The sequence below is a fragment of the Lynx canadensis genome, chromosome D4, assembly GCF_007474595.2.
Source record: "Lynx canadensis isolate LIC74 chromosome D4, mLynCan4.pri.v2, whole genome shotgun sequence".
Taxonomy (NCBI): Eukaryota; Metazoa; Chordata; class Mammalia; order Carnivora; family Felidae; genus Lynx; species Lynx canadensis.
In genome coordinates, this window is record NC_044315.2 from 24,635,939 (window position 1) to 24,650,143 (window position 14,205).

Here is a 14,205-nt window from a genome sequence, read left to right on the forward strand (position 1 = left end):
AAAAGGACTTACGATTTGGACACATTAGGTGAACTAAGGGAGGATTCAAGGAAGCTGTTTAGGAAGTAGGGGATGACTGGGTACCTTAGTAAGGTGAGAAAATGAACTGAAGCTAAAGCTATCATTCATAAAGAAGTGTATTAGAACAGGGAGATACCTGCTTATTTTTTGCAGACTGGACAATGTTCATGTTCTTCTCTGTGTGCAGGCACAATTACAAAATGGGTCTTTTGACTTTGGTCACGGAGCAGTCTTGTAGCTATGTAGGTATTCTGCAAGATTATTCAGCAGGACAGAGACCTCACTTTTAGTAGCAAGTCAGCTCCTGGATGGCAGGCATTGCTTTTCTTCCCTCTAATTGTCAGATCATTGTCACTAAGGTCTTTTAGGCCTAAATTTGAAGTAGCTGAGGACACATTTACCTCTTGAACACAAGCAGAGCTCAGAGGGTTTAACTTGAACTTCTCTTCTTAAGAAGTGAGCATCTGGTAGGCTTTCCATCTTAAGTAAGGGTCAGGTTGCTGTAGTTGGTTATACCCTGAGGTCAGAGGGTTGAGTAACAGGGAACTAGTGGATTAATCTCTCAGGATCTATACCACTTCCTTCTGTATAGCTGGGGCTCCTGTGGTTAATCTTGTAAAGACTGCTGAACTGGTTTCTAGGTAGTGGCACCATTTTACATTCCCACCCGCAATCCTACTAATACTTGTTATTTTCTATCTTTGTGATTACAGCCATCCTAGGGGATGTGAAGTGGTACCTCATTAAGGTTTTGATTTGCACTTCCCTAATGATGTTGAATATATTTTCCTGTGCTTATTTGGCCATTTGCTTATTGTCTTTGGAGAAATATCTATTCAAATCCATCGTGCCTTGGGTTGTTTTTTCTCTTTTTATTGTTCTGTAAGAGTTCTGTGTCCTGGATACTAGATTCTTAACAGATACACAATCTGCAAATAGTCTCACCCATTCTCTGGAGTTTGTTTACTTGATCAACTTTGAAGTACAAAAGTTAGAGTCTGCTGAAGTCTAACTTATTTTTCATCGGCTGCTTGTGTTTTTGGTGTTGTAGCTAAGAAACCACTGCCTAGTCCAAAGTTATGAAGATTTACACCTGTTTTCTTCTAAGAGCTTTATAGTTTTAGCTCTTACATGTAGGTCTTGGATCCATTTAGTTTTTGTATCAGAGTATGCAGAGGATCCCAGGTGATGTACGTGCACAATGAAGTTGAGAAGCACTGCCTTCAATTACTAATAAATTCCCATTTCCCTTTAAGTAAGTTGTTCTAACCGTGGCAGCATATTACAGTCACTTCAGCTTTAAAAACTTATGCCCGACATTACCCACAATAGAACAATTCCACTTAGTCTGGAGCAGGCTTATTTTGTCACCTCTACAGTTGCTTCTGATGTGACGCCAGGGTTGGAACTGCTTCCTCTTCACAGATTACGGATTTCACCCGCATGCCTTTGCTCGGCTGGTTTGCACCTACTGTCTGCTTTCTATGTGACGTTTGGATTTCCAAAGGTACCACATTAAGACTGGGATTGGTGGTCACAGTGCGTACAGTACACGAGACCGTAAGCTTAGTGTCTGGATGGGACACAAATCACATTTTGATCACTGAAAGATGGAGGCCATACTGAGTGGCAGGATATGCAGACAGAGTGGAGATAGGTATGAGAAGAGGAAATAAAGAACTTCAAGACTGTTGTGAGAAAACTTAAGATCTCAGGTTGGCCAAGAACATGGTCTACAACTAGCTACATTTTAACATCTAGCTGCCATATTCTGTTTGAGGCATTATTTGTCTTTGTTCCTTTTCTTTCTTTTTTCTTGAAAGAGAGGAATGGAAATTGTCAGAACTCTTGTCTTTCCGCTGCAAATCTAGAACCACAGAACCAGTTCAAATGGGTCAATGGCCTATACATAAGAGCTAAATTCATAAAATTCTCGGAAGAAAACACAGGAGGAAAATCTTCACGACCTTGGATTTGGCAATGAAGTCTTTTTTTTTTTTTTATTTGTTTTTAAGTTCATTTACTTTGAGAGACAGAGAGCATGGCTTGGGGAGGGGCAGAGAGAAAGGGAGAGAGAATCCCAAGCAGGCTCCACACTGTCAGCGCACAGCTACATGTTGGGCTCGATCTCATGGCAGATCATGACCTTGAGCCAAAATCAAACGTCAGACACTTGATTGAATGAGCCACCCAGGCACCCCTTGGCAATGGATCCTTAAATATGCCACCACAAGCAAAGTGACAGAAGGAAAAAAAAAATAAACTGGACTTCACCAAAAATTAAACACTTTTGTGCAAAAGACATTATCAAGAAAGTGAAAAGACAACCTGCAGAAAAGGGGGAAAATATGTGCAAATCATATCTGAAAAGATTTAATATCCAGAACATATAAAGAACTCCTACAACTCAACAACAAAAAAACAGAATTAAAAAGGGACAAAGGGCTTAAACATTTCTCCACGGACAACATACAAGCGGCCAATAAAAAAGCACAAGAAAAAATACTCATCACTAGTCCTTAGGGAAACGCAAGTCAAAACCACAATGACATACCAATTCACACCAGGAAAATGGCTGTAATTTAAAAACAAACAGAAACAGAAAATACAAGTGCTGGCGAGGATGCAGAGAAAACTGGAACCCATACACTGCTAGTAGGAATGTAAAATGGTGTAGCCACCGTGAAAATAGGCAGTTCCTCAAAGTTAAAACTGAAAATTACTATACATGACCCAGCAATTCCACTCTAGGTATGTATCCAAAAGAACTGAGACTCAAACTGATACTTCTATACCAATGTTACAAGCATTATTTACAATATCCAAATGGTGGAAGTGTCCATCAACAGATGGATGAATAAAGTGTGGCCTGTCCATACAATGGAGTGTTTGTTATTCAGCCACGACAGGGAATGAAGTACTCATACACGCTACAATATGGATAAACCTGGAAAACATATGAAGGGAAAGAAGCCAGACCCAGAAGCCCAAACATATTATGTAATTCCATTTAAATGAAATACCCAGAAGAAGTAAATCCAGATAGAAAACAGACTAGTGGCTGCCAGGGTTGTAGAGAAATGGTTAAGAGACTGCTTAATTAATGGCTATAAGGCTTCCTTTTGGGGAGATGAAGTTCTGTATGATTGTGATGGTTGCACAACACTGTGAATTTACTTAATACCAGTGAACTATACACTCTAAGTGCAATGAATTTTATTGCATCTAGATTATCACAATTTTTACCAAACGAAACAAAAAAGAACCCAAACCACAGGCTTTCCCCACAAAGCAGAGCCTGTCTCGCTAACCTTATTACCATGTGCTAGGACAGCAGACCAGAAAAGGGGCTCAGTCAAGTGTACACAGTTCTTCTACAGTATTCTACACATAGGCAAGTTACTACTTCTTCCTTGGGAAAGAGTAAGCATTGAAGAAAATTGTGTTCCTCTAACATTTTCCCCCTTCTGGGATCATAGTTATGGTAAATTAAGATAGTTACAAATCCTTTGACATTCTACACATCAAGAAGTGGGGCCTAGGACCGTTAAATCTGGCCAAGCTAAGAATGACCATTAAAATATGGGAGAAATGACATTAGACCAACTCAGGGCCCAGACCTTTGAAAACTGACAGCGTTCATGTCTCTCGAAATACTTGATCTTGAAACCTATCAACCATGTTGTAAAGAAGCACAAATACTCTGTGCAAAGGCCCACATGCACAGGAGATGAGACCCCGACCACACTCCCAGGTGAAAGAACGTAGGAATTAAACACCGGTGGCAAGAAGTTGTCCCGAACGTAAATACCCCAGCCCCTGTGCAGTTGCTCCAGCAGTATTCACCAAGTCCTACCCAAACTGTGGGGTAGTTTGTTACGAAGCAGTAGACAACACAGCACAGGGGAAATTCCCTTCCCTCTCAGAGCAGCTTTGGAAAAAGAAAAAAAAAAAGCTAGCTTGAATACACAGAAGTACTTCAGCACTGACCTTTTAAGAAAAACTACTGGGACCTCTAACGTGTGCCTCGCTCTGTTTTAAGCACAGAGTGGCAAGTAAGACACACTGGTGCTGTGGATCTGGGACAGGCTACGTGTCAATCGGGGAATCTGAAATACAACAAATGTTCACAAGTTTAAGTTGGAATTACAATCTGAGCGCGTGTTTCATCGCTGTCCAGCTCTGCAAGAAATCTCAACCTCATCCTCTTCCATCACACAAAAGCTGTGGGGCAGGGGGTGCTTTTGATCACTCCTGAAAGGGCTGGCCACAAAAAAAAATTTCAGAGGGGCTGGAACGTACCACTCCGAAACAAAGGAAGGGAATATGATGGCTGGAGAGACAAAGAAAGCCTTTCCCTCACACTTCAGCCTGTGTAACAAAGGGGTGCGTGCATGTGTGCTTGCTTATTTATAAAACCTATTCTGGGGATCACAAGCTAGTTAACTCCTTTCTCTTTGTACTTTTTGGTAGAAAACAATTACCCCGTATTCTCCACCTAAATCAAGCTTTCCCCCACTCCAATCACTTGTACTGGAAGACAAATATGCCGTGGTACTTCCCACCTTAAAAGAATACAAAAGGCTAACTTCCTGCACACCACCACCACTCTCCTTGACAGCTGTGCCCCCATTTCTCTCTCTTTACTTCAGAACTCTATGTCTGCTGATACCTCCTTGGTGCACTCTAACCAGAGTTTTACCCTCATCATTCCATAAGACCCCTATCACAGTCCCGAAGGGAGTAGCTCCTGATATTCAAACCAAGACGAGTACGTAAAGCAACACAGTTCATTTACCATCTTCCTCCTTGTGAAAGCGTTCCTTCCTGGCTTTCAAGGGCCTCTCAGTTCTACTTTGCTGGTTTCCTCTCATCTCCCTCAACTGGAAAGTAAGAGTAAACGAAGGCTCAATCCTCCCAAAGTGTGTTTATCAACACTCACTCTGCAATTCATCTGGTCAGGATTTCTCAATCTTGGCACTGTAACATTCCGGACCAGATAAATCTTAGTTGAGGGAGCCATCCTGTGTACTGCAAAATGTCTAGCTCACAGGACACCTACAGCAGCCCCAATTGTGATGTCAAAAAAATGTTTCTCCAGGGGTGCCTGGGTGGCTCAGTTGGTTAATCATCTGACTCTTGAGGTCACGATCTCACACTTCGTGAGACTGAGCCCCATGTTGGTCCCTGTGCTGGCAGTGTGGAGCCTGCCTGGGATTCTGTCTCTCTGCCCCTCTCCTCCTCTCACCAGCTCGTGCGCATGTGCGCTCTCTCTCTCAAAATAAATAAATATTTTTTTAAAAAACGTGTCTCTATGGGGTGTCTGGGTAGCTCAGTCAGTTAAGCGTCCGACTTCAGCTCAGGTCACGATCTCACAGTTCGGGGGTTTGAGCCCCGCGTCGGGCTCTGTGCTGACAGCTCAGAGCCTGGAGCCTGCTTCAGATTCTGTGTCTCCCTCTCTCTGACCCTCCCCCGTTCATGCTCTGTCTCTGTCTCAAAAATAAACATTAAAAAAAAATTTTTTTTTAATTAAAAAAAAAAATAAAAGAAATGTGTCTCTAGACATTGCCAAGAGCCCCCTGGAGGGCAAAATCACTTCTGGTTGAGAACCACTGGCCTAGTTCTTTGGCTTTCAATACCAGATATATACACTGGCAGCTACACAACTTGGCCATAGCCTGAACCTCTCTCTTCCAACTGCCTTCCTATTATTTCCACTTATATGTCCTATCAAGTACATCCCACTTAACACATCAAAACAAAACTTCAGATTTATCCTCCGCCCCATAGATGTCTGTACCTTGTTCACCCTGCTTGACACCTCTCTTGCTCTTAACCTCAGTTTTATTCATCAATAAATCCAACTGGCTCTGCCCTCAAAACATACCTCAAATCTGACTTCTTAATACCCTCCACTGCTACCAACCCAGTCCAAGCCCATGTGATCTCTCGCCCAGATTATTACCTCCTGTTTCCCTGCTTCCACCCTGGTTCCCACCTAGGAACTTGTTAGAAATGCAAATTCTCCTCCAAACCCAGAACCAGTACATCAGAACACCCTGAGGATGGGACACAAAACCTGTGGTATTAAGTCTTCCATATCTGAGGCCACTCCCCTCCCCTCATGTCTCCAATCATATTCCCTACAGCACTGTCTCCCTTGCTCACCTTGCCTAGGTACACAGAACTCCCTGTGTTCTATAAACACTCAGAAAGCTCCCATCACTGGGCCATTTCATTGGTTGTCCCTCTTCCTGGAAAGTTATTCACCCTCGCAGGTCACCTTCATGTCTCTATTTAAATCTCACTCTCAATAAATCCTTCTCAGACCACCTACATAAAATAACACCTTCTTCCTGAACTAGGCTCCTTACTCTGCTTAATTTTTTTGCCAGAGCACTGTTACTACCTAACCAAGCTAAATGTATAGGTTCTGTTTATTGTTGTCTCCCTACATTCTCCTATGTAAACCTCAAATGGACATGTTTTATTTACTGCTATACTCTGAGCAACTAGAAAAGAACCCTATACTTAACAGATGTCCAATAAATGTTAACTTTCTAAGGCAATGGCTGCCTGTGGTTGATTAAAGGAATGATACAAATGTGCAGTCAAGGAAGAACATTTAATATTACTTAAGTAACGAACAAGATTTCAGAGCAGAAAAAAAACACATTAAAACAAAACAAAACAATGAAACAAACATAACAACCCAAACCCAGAACTGTAAGGCAAATGAGAGGGACAGAGTGCAGCAGTTGACACTAAAATTAATCACTTCAAATTAATCACTGGTGAACAAGGCTTAGGAAGACTTCAGATCCGAGACCAGAAAGAACGGCAGGTAGGCTTTACATAAAGCATGACGACAGATAAAATACAAGAAGAGAAGAGAGTACCATGTGCAATACCAGAGAAGTGCAGGTTTGCTAAGGACACTTTTCCCAAGGTGTGTTCGGTGAGAATGGATTAGACAACTTTAAACAGATTTCTTTAATGCAGGGCTTCCTGGTGATGTTAACATGTTTAGTGTTAATCTCTAAGAGAGGAAGTAGAGTATGCAGCATTTCCCTGCCTTAACCACAAATCTTGTGTTTTGTACAAGCATAGACATGCAGCCACCCTTAACTTGTATTACTGTTAGTGACATTTTCATCCGTCTTATTTTGTTGTAATTTGCCTACTGAATTAACATAGTAATAATGTCTCCCCAAACAAGACTCCTTTCATTCGTATATTTAAGCAGAGTCTGCCGCTCCAATTCTGAACACCAGAGGCCAACTGCCATTTATCTGACTGTTCAATATTCTCTACACTTTGTTTACAGTACCACAAATCTTGCACTTGGGAAATAAGATTCTGAAATGTTATCTTCACGATTCCATTATTTATTCAATTTACAATTAATAACCCAATATGAGAACAATGTAAGCCTAAAATATTTTAAGTGTTCTTAATGCTTTTGAGAGTTTTTAAGCATTTTGAACTCCTAAAAAGGTATTTAGATCTAAAACATATTAGAACCAAACAACAAGATAGTACCATCGCAGCAGCTGTAAGGTACTCAAGAGATCACCCAGTCCGGTGTGCTGAACAGGCCTCACCAGCACTTTTACAGCAAAGATATCATGATGTCTTTACTCAAAGTCAAATAACAGTTAGGTACCAAAAGCAGCAAGCAGAGCCCAGGTCACCTGACATCCAGTTGGTTATCTTTTTAATACACAATACAGTGTATACTCATTTTAATTGGGGAAACTTAAAAACTGATAAAGAATGACTTAAGTGTGATAAAATCTGGGGTAAATCAACTTCAGTAGTCTTGAAGACATCTTTTTCTATCTACAAAAGAGGCAAGACAAACCAAGTGTAAAAGCTAGAGATTTATTGTTATTTTGTGATTAATAAATTGTCAAATTGGTTATGACACTACCCCACACTGTATACCACCATTCGCCAGTACAAAAGTTTCTTGACCACACTGAGGCATAAGGCAGAGAGAGCAAAGACACATGAATATCATCCTTAACAACGTCCTCTAGTCCTGCCTCTCCCTTGATCGTCATTCATGTTTTCCTTCTGGGGAAAGTGTCAGAACTGTGCACGGGCTGGTGGGCAACCTGGCCTCTTGACCTTTTTTAATAGCAAGCAACTTACAGAAGTAATGGAATTCAACTTGTATTTCCCTTGATTTTATTGGTCTGAACTCATTTTAGGTTACTTTAACATTTTAATTTCCTGTAACTGTACATGAGAGAATATAACGACCTAAGAGAATACTGAACCAGAGTCAGCCAAATATATTACTGACCCCAAAGTTATGTTTTAATTGGTCCTAAAGGAATGTACCACACCCCAACAGTTTGAGAGTTAGGCAAACAGAACTTCTTTGGGGAGGGAAGAAAAAGGCTGTAGAACAACAGCCCAATGAATTCAACATTGTTAAAACGGCTCTTTGTTTTTCACCCCTGAATGATACCTCTTTACTACACTATATGCACAGAAATCCTAACAGAATCTTGGTTGCCAGTACTATTTAGGCTGGCCCAATCCAGGAGAGACCCCCACCCCCCCGCCCCCAGCTCCCCTTCTCTGAGGCTCTGAAAAGCACAATATTTAACTATTTCTTAATAGAACTACCAAAACACTTCAGAAACAAGTGGCTCACAAATCATTTTAAATTTATGTATTGCCTGTGCATGAGAAAACTGATAAACCCAAAAGATAGTTCTATTTTTATATGGCAATTAAAAATAACTGAAACATCAAGACACTTTCAGTGAAAGCAACATTTCAATTACAAATCGTAATGCCTGTTAAACTACCTATGGGAGAAGCTGAAGAGTCCTAGGCAGATGCACTTTTGGGCTGTACTACAGTGCCCCTTCAGTCTGCGCAAAGATGAAGGTAATTTACAGTCAATCTGTGAATGTTGACACAATGTTACATTATGTTGTCTGTACAATTAAATGTCCTTAGAGAGATAACCAGAATCAGCTTTTCTACTATATTTCCAACAAACCTAACCGGCACTTTTGCTGAGAGATGTTTATCAAAGATGCTGTAAGATTCTACACAATTAGGAAATACTCAGCTTTAAAGTATTTCCTTATCTCCACTTTTTTGGTTACAAGTGCTTTGCTCAGATAATCTATTGCAGTATGTTTCTAGAAATGCAATCCCAAATGTGCATACTATCTTGTATACAAATAAAGCAAAAACTCTCAGTAGTATAAATCTTACAGCATTTTGTTTGCAAAACTACATGCCAAAGTCACAATAAGCAATATTGTACCACAAATTATAGAGCGCAAATGATTTGCTTCTTTTTAATGCTTTTATTCTACATAAATTACTACCATAGGCTAATGTTTAAAAGCAAATAAACTGGACAGATGCAGGACAAAAATCTGTTCACCCAACTATAAAAGGTGATGTTTTTTTTTTAAAAATTACAATAAATGCAGAGTGTTTGATGCATGCAGTAGCCTTAAATGAAAAAGCATTGATTCCCACCGTTAAAAAAAAAAAAAAAATACAGAGAAACCCACACATCTTACTGCACTCCACCTTAAAATGCATCATATTGGGTTTGTTTATAGCACAGAATTCCAAGAGTCAAAATGAAATAAAGCGGGTATTTTAAAGATTTAAGAGCCGTTATCAAAAATAAATTACATTTTCTCAAGATACAGAAATGCTGCTATGATGGCTGGGAGCCCAGTAACCTTTCAATAGCGGCATTGATATCACCTCCTGTTGCTATTAGCGCTTGCAAGTTTGCTTCACGGTTCAAAAATCCCATTGCACTGAGCTGTTCCAGTTGTTGCTGAAATCTGACTTCTGGATTCTGTAGCTGTTAAAGGGAAATAAAAAAGAAAAAAAAAAAAACTAACCAAAACTCTAAGGAAAATCAGTCCGTGTCACACCTAAATTCTAAAGTTCTAATTGCTTTCTTACAACATATGCTGCTCTACTAGGCTATAAAAGCACTGGCTCTCTTGAAACATGGTCAACATATTTAAAAGTCCATTAGCACTTAATTTTGTTACTTTAAGTAGTCTTATTTATACTTAAATGATCCTGTCAGATAAAGCACAAAACTCTGCTTTAAAAAAAAAAAAAAAATCGCTTAATAAACATCACCCATTAGATATATTTAAGAAGCTGATAAATATGCAGGAAACGTAAGTATATATACAAATTAGTTCAGAATTAATGATTTTATTTTGTACTTATTGCCAGTGTCCTCACATACACAATTCTAAAGTTCGAATGTGGCTTAGAATGGGCACCAGATGCCTGCACTGGCCAGTCACGTGTCCAGGACAGCTCGAGGTCCAGGCCCACGGAGTACACAAACAGCTGCACCAAATCTTTTTCCAGAAATGAAGACAAAAATACACAAATGATCAATCAATCCTGGCTGATGTGATAATTAATGGGGAGGCCTGTAGACTGTTCAACTTCTATAACAATTCTGTCCAATACCTAAAATCTTTTCTTAATAATTCCATCAATATTACACTGAGCCAGAGGCCATATATTGGGAATACAAATACTTCTATAAGACAAAACCCTGTCCTGTTTCTTTAAAAGGCTTAAAATCAGAAAGCATGCTGTATTACTGCCATGCGGAATTATGGGAATTATGGGGGCAATCTACTGTAGCGGTTTGAAATGGCTACCATCTTTGTACAATGGCAGATTCTTAGTAAAGCTAATAAATGTTTCTAGATGTAAGACATTATTAGAAGTCCACATTTTTAAGCCGTATTTGTGAGGTGTACGTATGTTACACAAGTTCCCAGAGGAGATGGTAGTGGGTAAGGTGAGGTGGGATTTTTTTCTTTAAGTCAAAATACAAGGACTAGACAGAACTGTAGTTACCGTAGGTTTAGGAGGTATTTGGGATAATCAAGTGTATGTTCCTCCCTGACAAACTTTTATAAAATACAACAAATTTCAAGTGATTTCCAAAGAGGGACTCTAAAAAACGCATTTTTAAAGGCAACTTCCAAATAAGGCAAAGTTGCAGCATTTCTTCCCTACAACTTTAACGTTTCATTCAGTGTCTAATAGTACACCCAAGTCATTCATTTTCGTAATGCCTGTTTTATAAGAGTGTGCTTTTTATGACATTCTAAACCCCGGAGGACTGTCTCTTTCTGTTTTTGGTTGTTTGTAGAAATTTCTAAGTTTCCAACAAGGAATATAAAATGTGAGCAGAAAAGAATCTTTACCTGAGGATTTACTCCAGCGAGAGCCTGCAGCATTTGTTGGATGAACTGCTGGTGTCCAGGTTCAGTGGCTCCTGTCGTGGGACTTGGGTTGTCACCAGGCGCAGAGTTAGACCCGCTGCTTCCTGAAGAACCTCCAGTGCCTCCTAATGCCCCCAGGCCAGGAGTAAACCTAGGAAAGCACAAATTGGTCATAAACCCTAAGCTCCTGCAACAGGAGGCCAGACCAGGCCAGCTGATGGTAAGCTGTTATCTTCTTAAAATGAGCATTTTCAACTTTGAAAATTAGGTCTTGAAAACAATCCCAACAAAAATAGGCACAACGATACCGAAGAATGAAATGCTCAGAGAGAAGAAATAACCACTATGCACTTTCAAAATCGCCCCCAAATAAGCATACCCTGGGATGAGGCCGGGGGCTTCCGTTGCTAATGTCTGTAAACCCTGTTGAATCTGTAACAAGGCCTGCATCGCTCTAGGATTTGACATTGCTGATAATGTATCCGGATTCTGCATCTAGGGAAGAAAGAAAACAGGTGGTTAACAAGGGAATTAAAATCAGTGAAAGTAAAATTTAAATGTTTCTTTGCTGTGTTTCTGGAGAAAATTTATAACCTTACTCCCAGACACTGGTAATCCAGAATTTCTTTCCCCAAATAAACACAAGCACCTCCTCCTTGACAACAAACCTAGTATGCAAATCATTAACTGACCTCCTCCCAAGTCCAGCATGAAAGCCATTTTTCATAATGAAAGACAATCAGGAGCTACGCTCCCAAAGCCACAACTGTTCCCCTTCTCCAACAGAAGATAGAAGTGTTATTTCTAAGAGACAACCTCCAACTGCACAAGTTTATTTAACATGGTAATATGGTGAAAGCCACCTATTCCTCCTGACCAAGCGTTATCTGTTGCCAATGTAACAATTTTACCAGTAAGATACACTCTAAAACCATAGTTCCGAATTTGAAGTTAATACGTGTGTCCTGAGTTCAGCTTCACTACTTCCAAATATACACCACCTGACTGACCAAAAAAGATAGGCTAACATTAACATCATTACAATAGATCAAAGACAATAACTAACCTTGGATAACGGCTTACAGGCCTGAGATCATTTGTATGTTTAAAAGCCCTAGAACTACCAGTTTCAAAACACCAAGACTGACTTCTCTTTTGTCTTTTTAAATAATAAAATACCATTCCAATCTCAAGTATTTTTTTATAATAAAACCTTCCTTATAGAACAACTCTGCCAATTTTAATCTTGCTAATTCCGAGTCTGAGGAAATGAGATCTACCCCTCAAAAAGAGACATTCCATTAATTTGAGGAATTAACACATTACAAAGAAACCAAAGCTGTAAAATAGGATAGGGTAGTGCTCCTTCCCATTACTCGAGATTAGTTAAACCATAAAGCATAACATGACACAATGAAGCACTTCAAAGTTAGTAAAGTGAAAGGAAATGGTTTATGGCATTAACGAAGCATTCAGAATCCTAAATCCTCAAAAGCAAAAACAAAATGGTCCTTTCCTCAGAATTTATGTTTAAGAAATATAAGCAAAAGGTCAGCAGTGAAATGGGGCTCAGTTAAGATCAAGCTGAATTCTCTGTGAATTGACAGCATTATCAAACTAACTTCTATGTTTTGCTATCAGCCAGAGAAGAGCAAGGAAAATGTTTATCATCAAACTTTTTCAAGCAAATCATTACCGAAGATAGCTAGCATCTTTTCTTACTCACTTGTTGGAGGAAAGTTGGGAGCTGTTGTCTCATTTGTTCTTGAAGCTGAGGATTTCCAGCAAATAGGGGATTATTCAGCATCATCTATGGGGCAAGTGTTCAAACAATTTTAACTGGAAATATCTGAAACAAGTAATGTACCTTGTTTAATAGTCTATCTTCCCCCAAGTGCCTAATCTGGCACTTACAGGGAGGAAGGTAGAACATGAATAAAAAAGGAGAAGGGAAGATACTGTCCACAAGAGGGATCTCCAGAAAAAAAAAAAACAAAAATAAAACAAAAACGAGGCATCTTCTCTCTCAATGAGAATGGTGATTATGATAATGACATGCAATATCCTAAAAAATAAAAACAATCATTTTCTTAGGATTTTCCTTGAGCAAAGGTGAATATTTGCCCTTAAAAGAAAAATGGGGGTAACTGGCATTCAGGAGGATACATTTTCTGCTACACTGACAGAATAAACATAAGCATCAATACATGAAACGATACATGGCTTGCTTAGACACCTCAACACACAAGTGTTGCACAGAGAACAACCCAGATCTGGAACCACTAAATCTACCTGCCTACTGCAAGACAGCTAATATTAGGTCCAGAAAAATAACACACTGCAGAACAGCAACCAACTTGCCAGAGAAATGGAGCTGCTAGGTGAAAATCAACCCATGACTAGCACCAACAGATCTCTGGGGAAAGTATTAAAATACGTTAAGACCCGAAAGATGTAAATCCATTTGAGAACACCAAGGTTAGCCTCTGGATTTCACCTCACTACCACCAGAGATGAGAAAAGTGGCATACCTCCTATCATTCAAATAGGTGTTAAGAATTAAAGTCAGGGTCAATATTAACATTAATACCTGAAAATAAGATTACAATACACAGCATAACCAGAAACTAATTCTCATAGCTTTGAAAAAGACAAAAGTTTTATCACTTTCCCCACATGGAATGAAAAATCAACTAACAATGATTTACTGATTGCCTATTTACCAGTCCAAAGTCTGGAGGGTAAAGTAAAGTGATCCTTGCCCTCAAGTAGTTAACCATATTTGAGAGCAATTAACTATATGTACATAGTAGAAGTATAGAGAATTCCACTTTCCCTCCTCTGCCTATTGTTACAAAGTGGATTTAGTTAATTTCAACAAAATAACTAAAGCAGAAAGAAGCCAGTGTTTTATGGATATACG

At 39.5% G+C, this 14,205-nt stretch overlaps 1 protein-coding gene across 3 annotated transcripts in view; it reads right to left on the bottom strand.

Moving 5' to 3' along the window:
• UBQLN1 (ubiquilin 1) overlaps positions 1-14,205 on the bottom strand; it is an 84,654-nt gene that overhangs the window by 31,727 nt on the left and 38,722 nt on the right. Inside the window, exons 8-11 of one of the 3 annotated variants that reach the window (XM_030294383.2) lie at positions 13,009-13,092; positions 11,662-11,777; positions 11,265-11,433; positions 7,890-9,877 (exon numbers count right to left, since the gene is read on the bottom strand). In XM_030294383.2, the coding sequence (XP_030150243.1) occupies positions 9,725-9,877; positions 11,265-11,433; positions 11,662-11,777; positions 13,009-13,092 (522 nt within the window). In that variant the 3' untranslated portion in view covers positions 7,890-9,724. Of the gene's footprint in view, positions 1-7,889; positions 9,878-11,264; positions 11,434-11,661; positions 11,778-13,008; positions 13,093-14,205 lie in introns of those variants that run through there. The other 2 variants (XM_030294385.2, XM_030294384.2) reach the window with 2 other exon arrangements.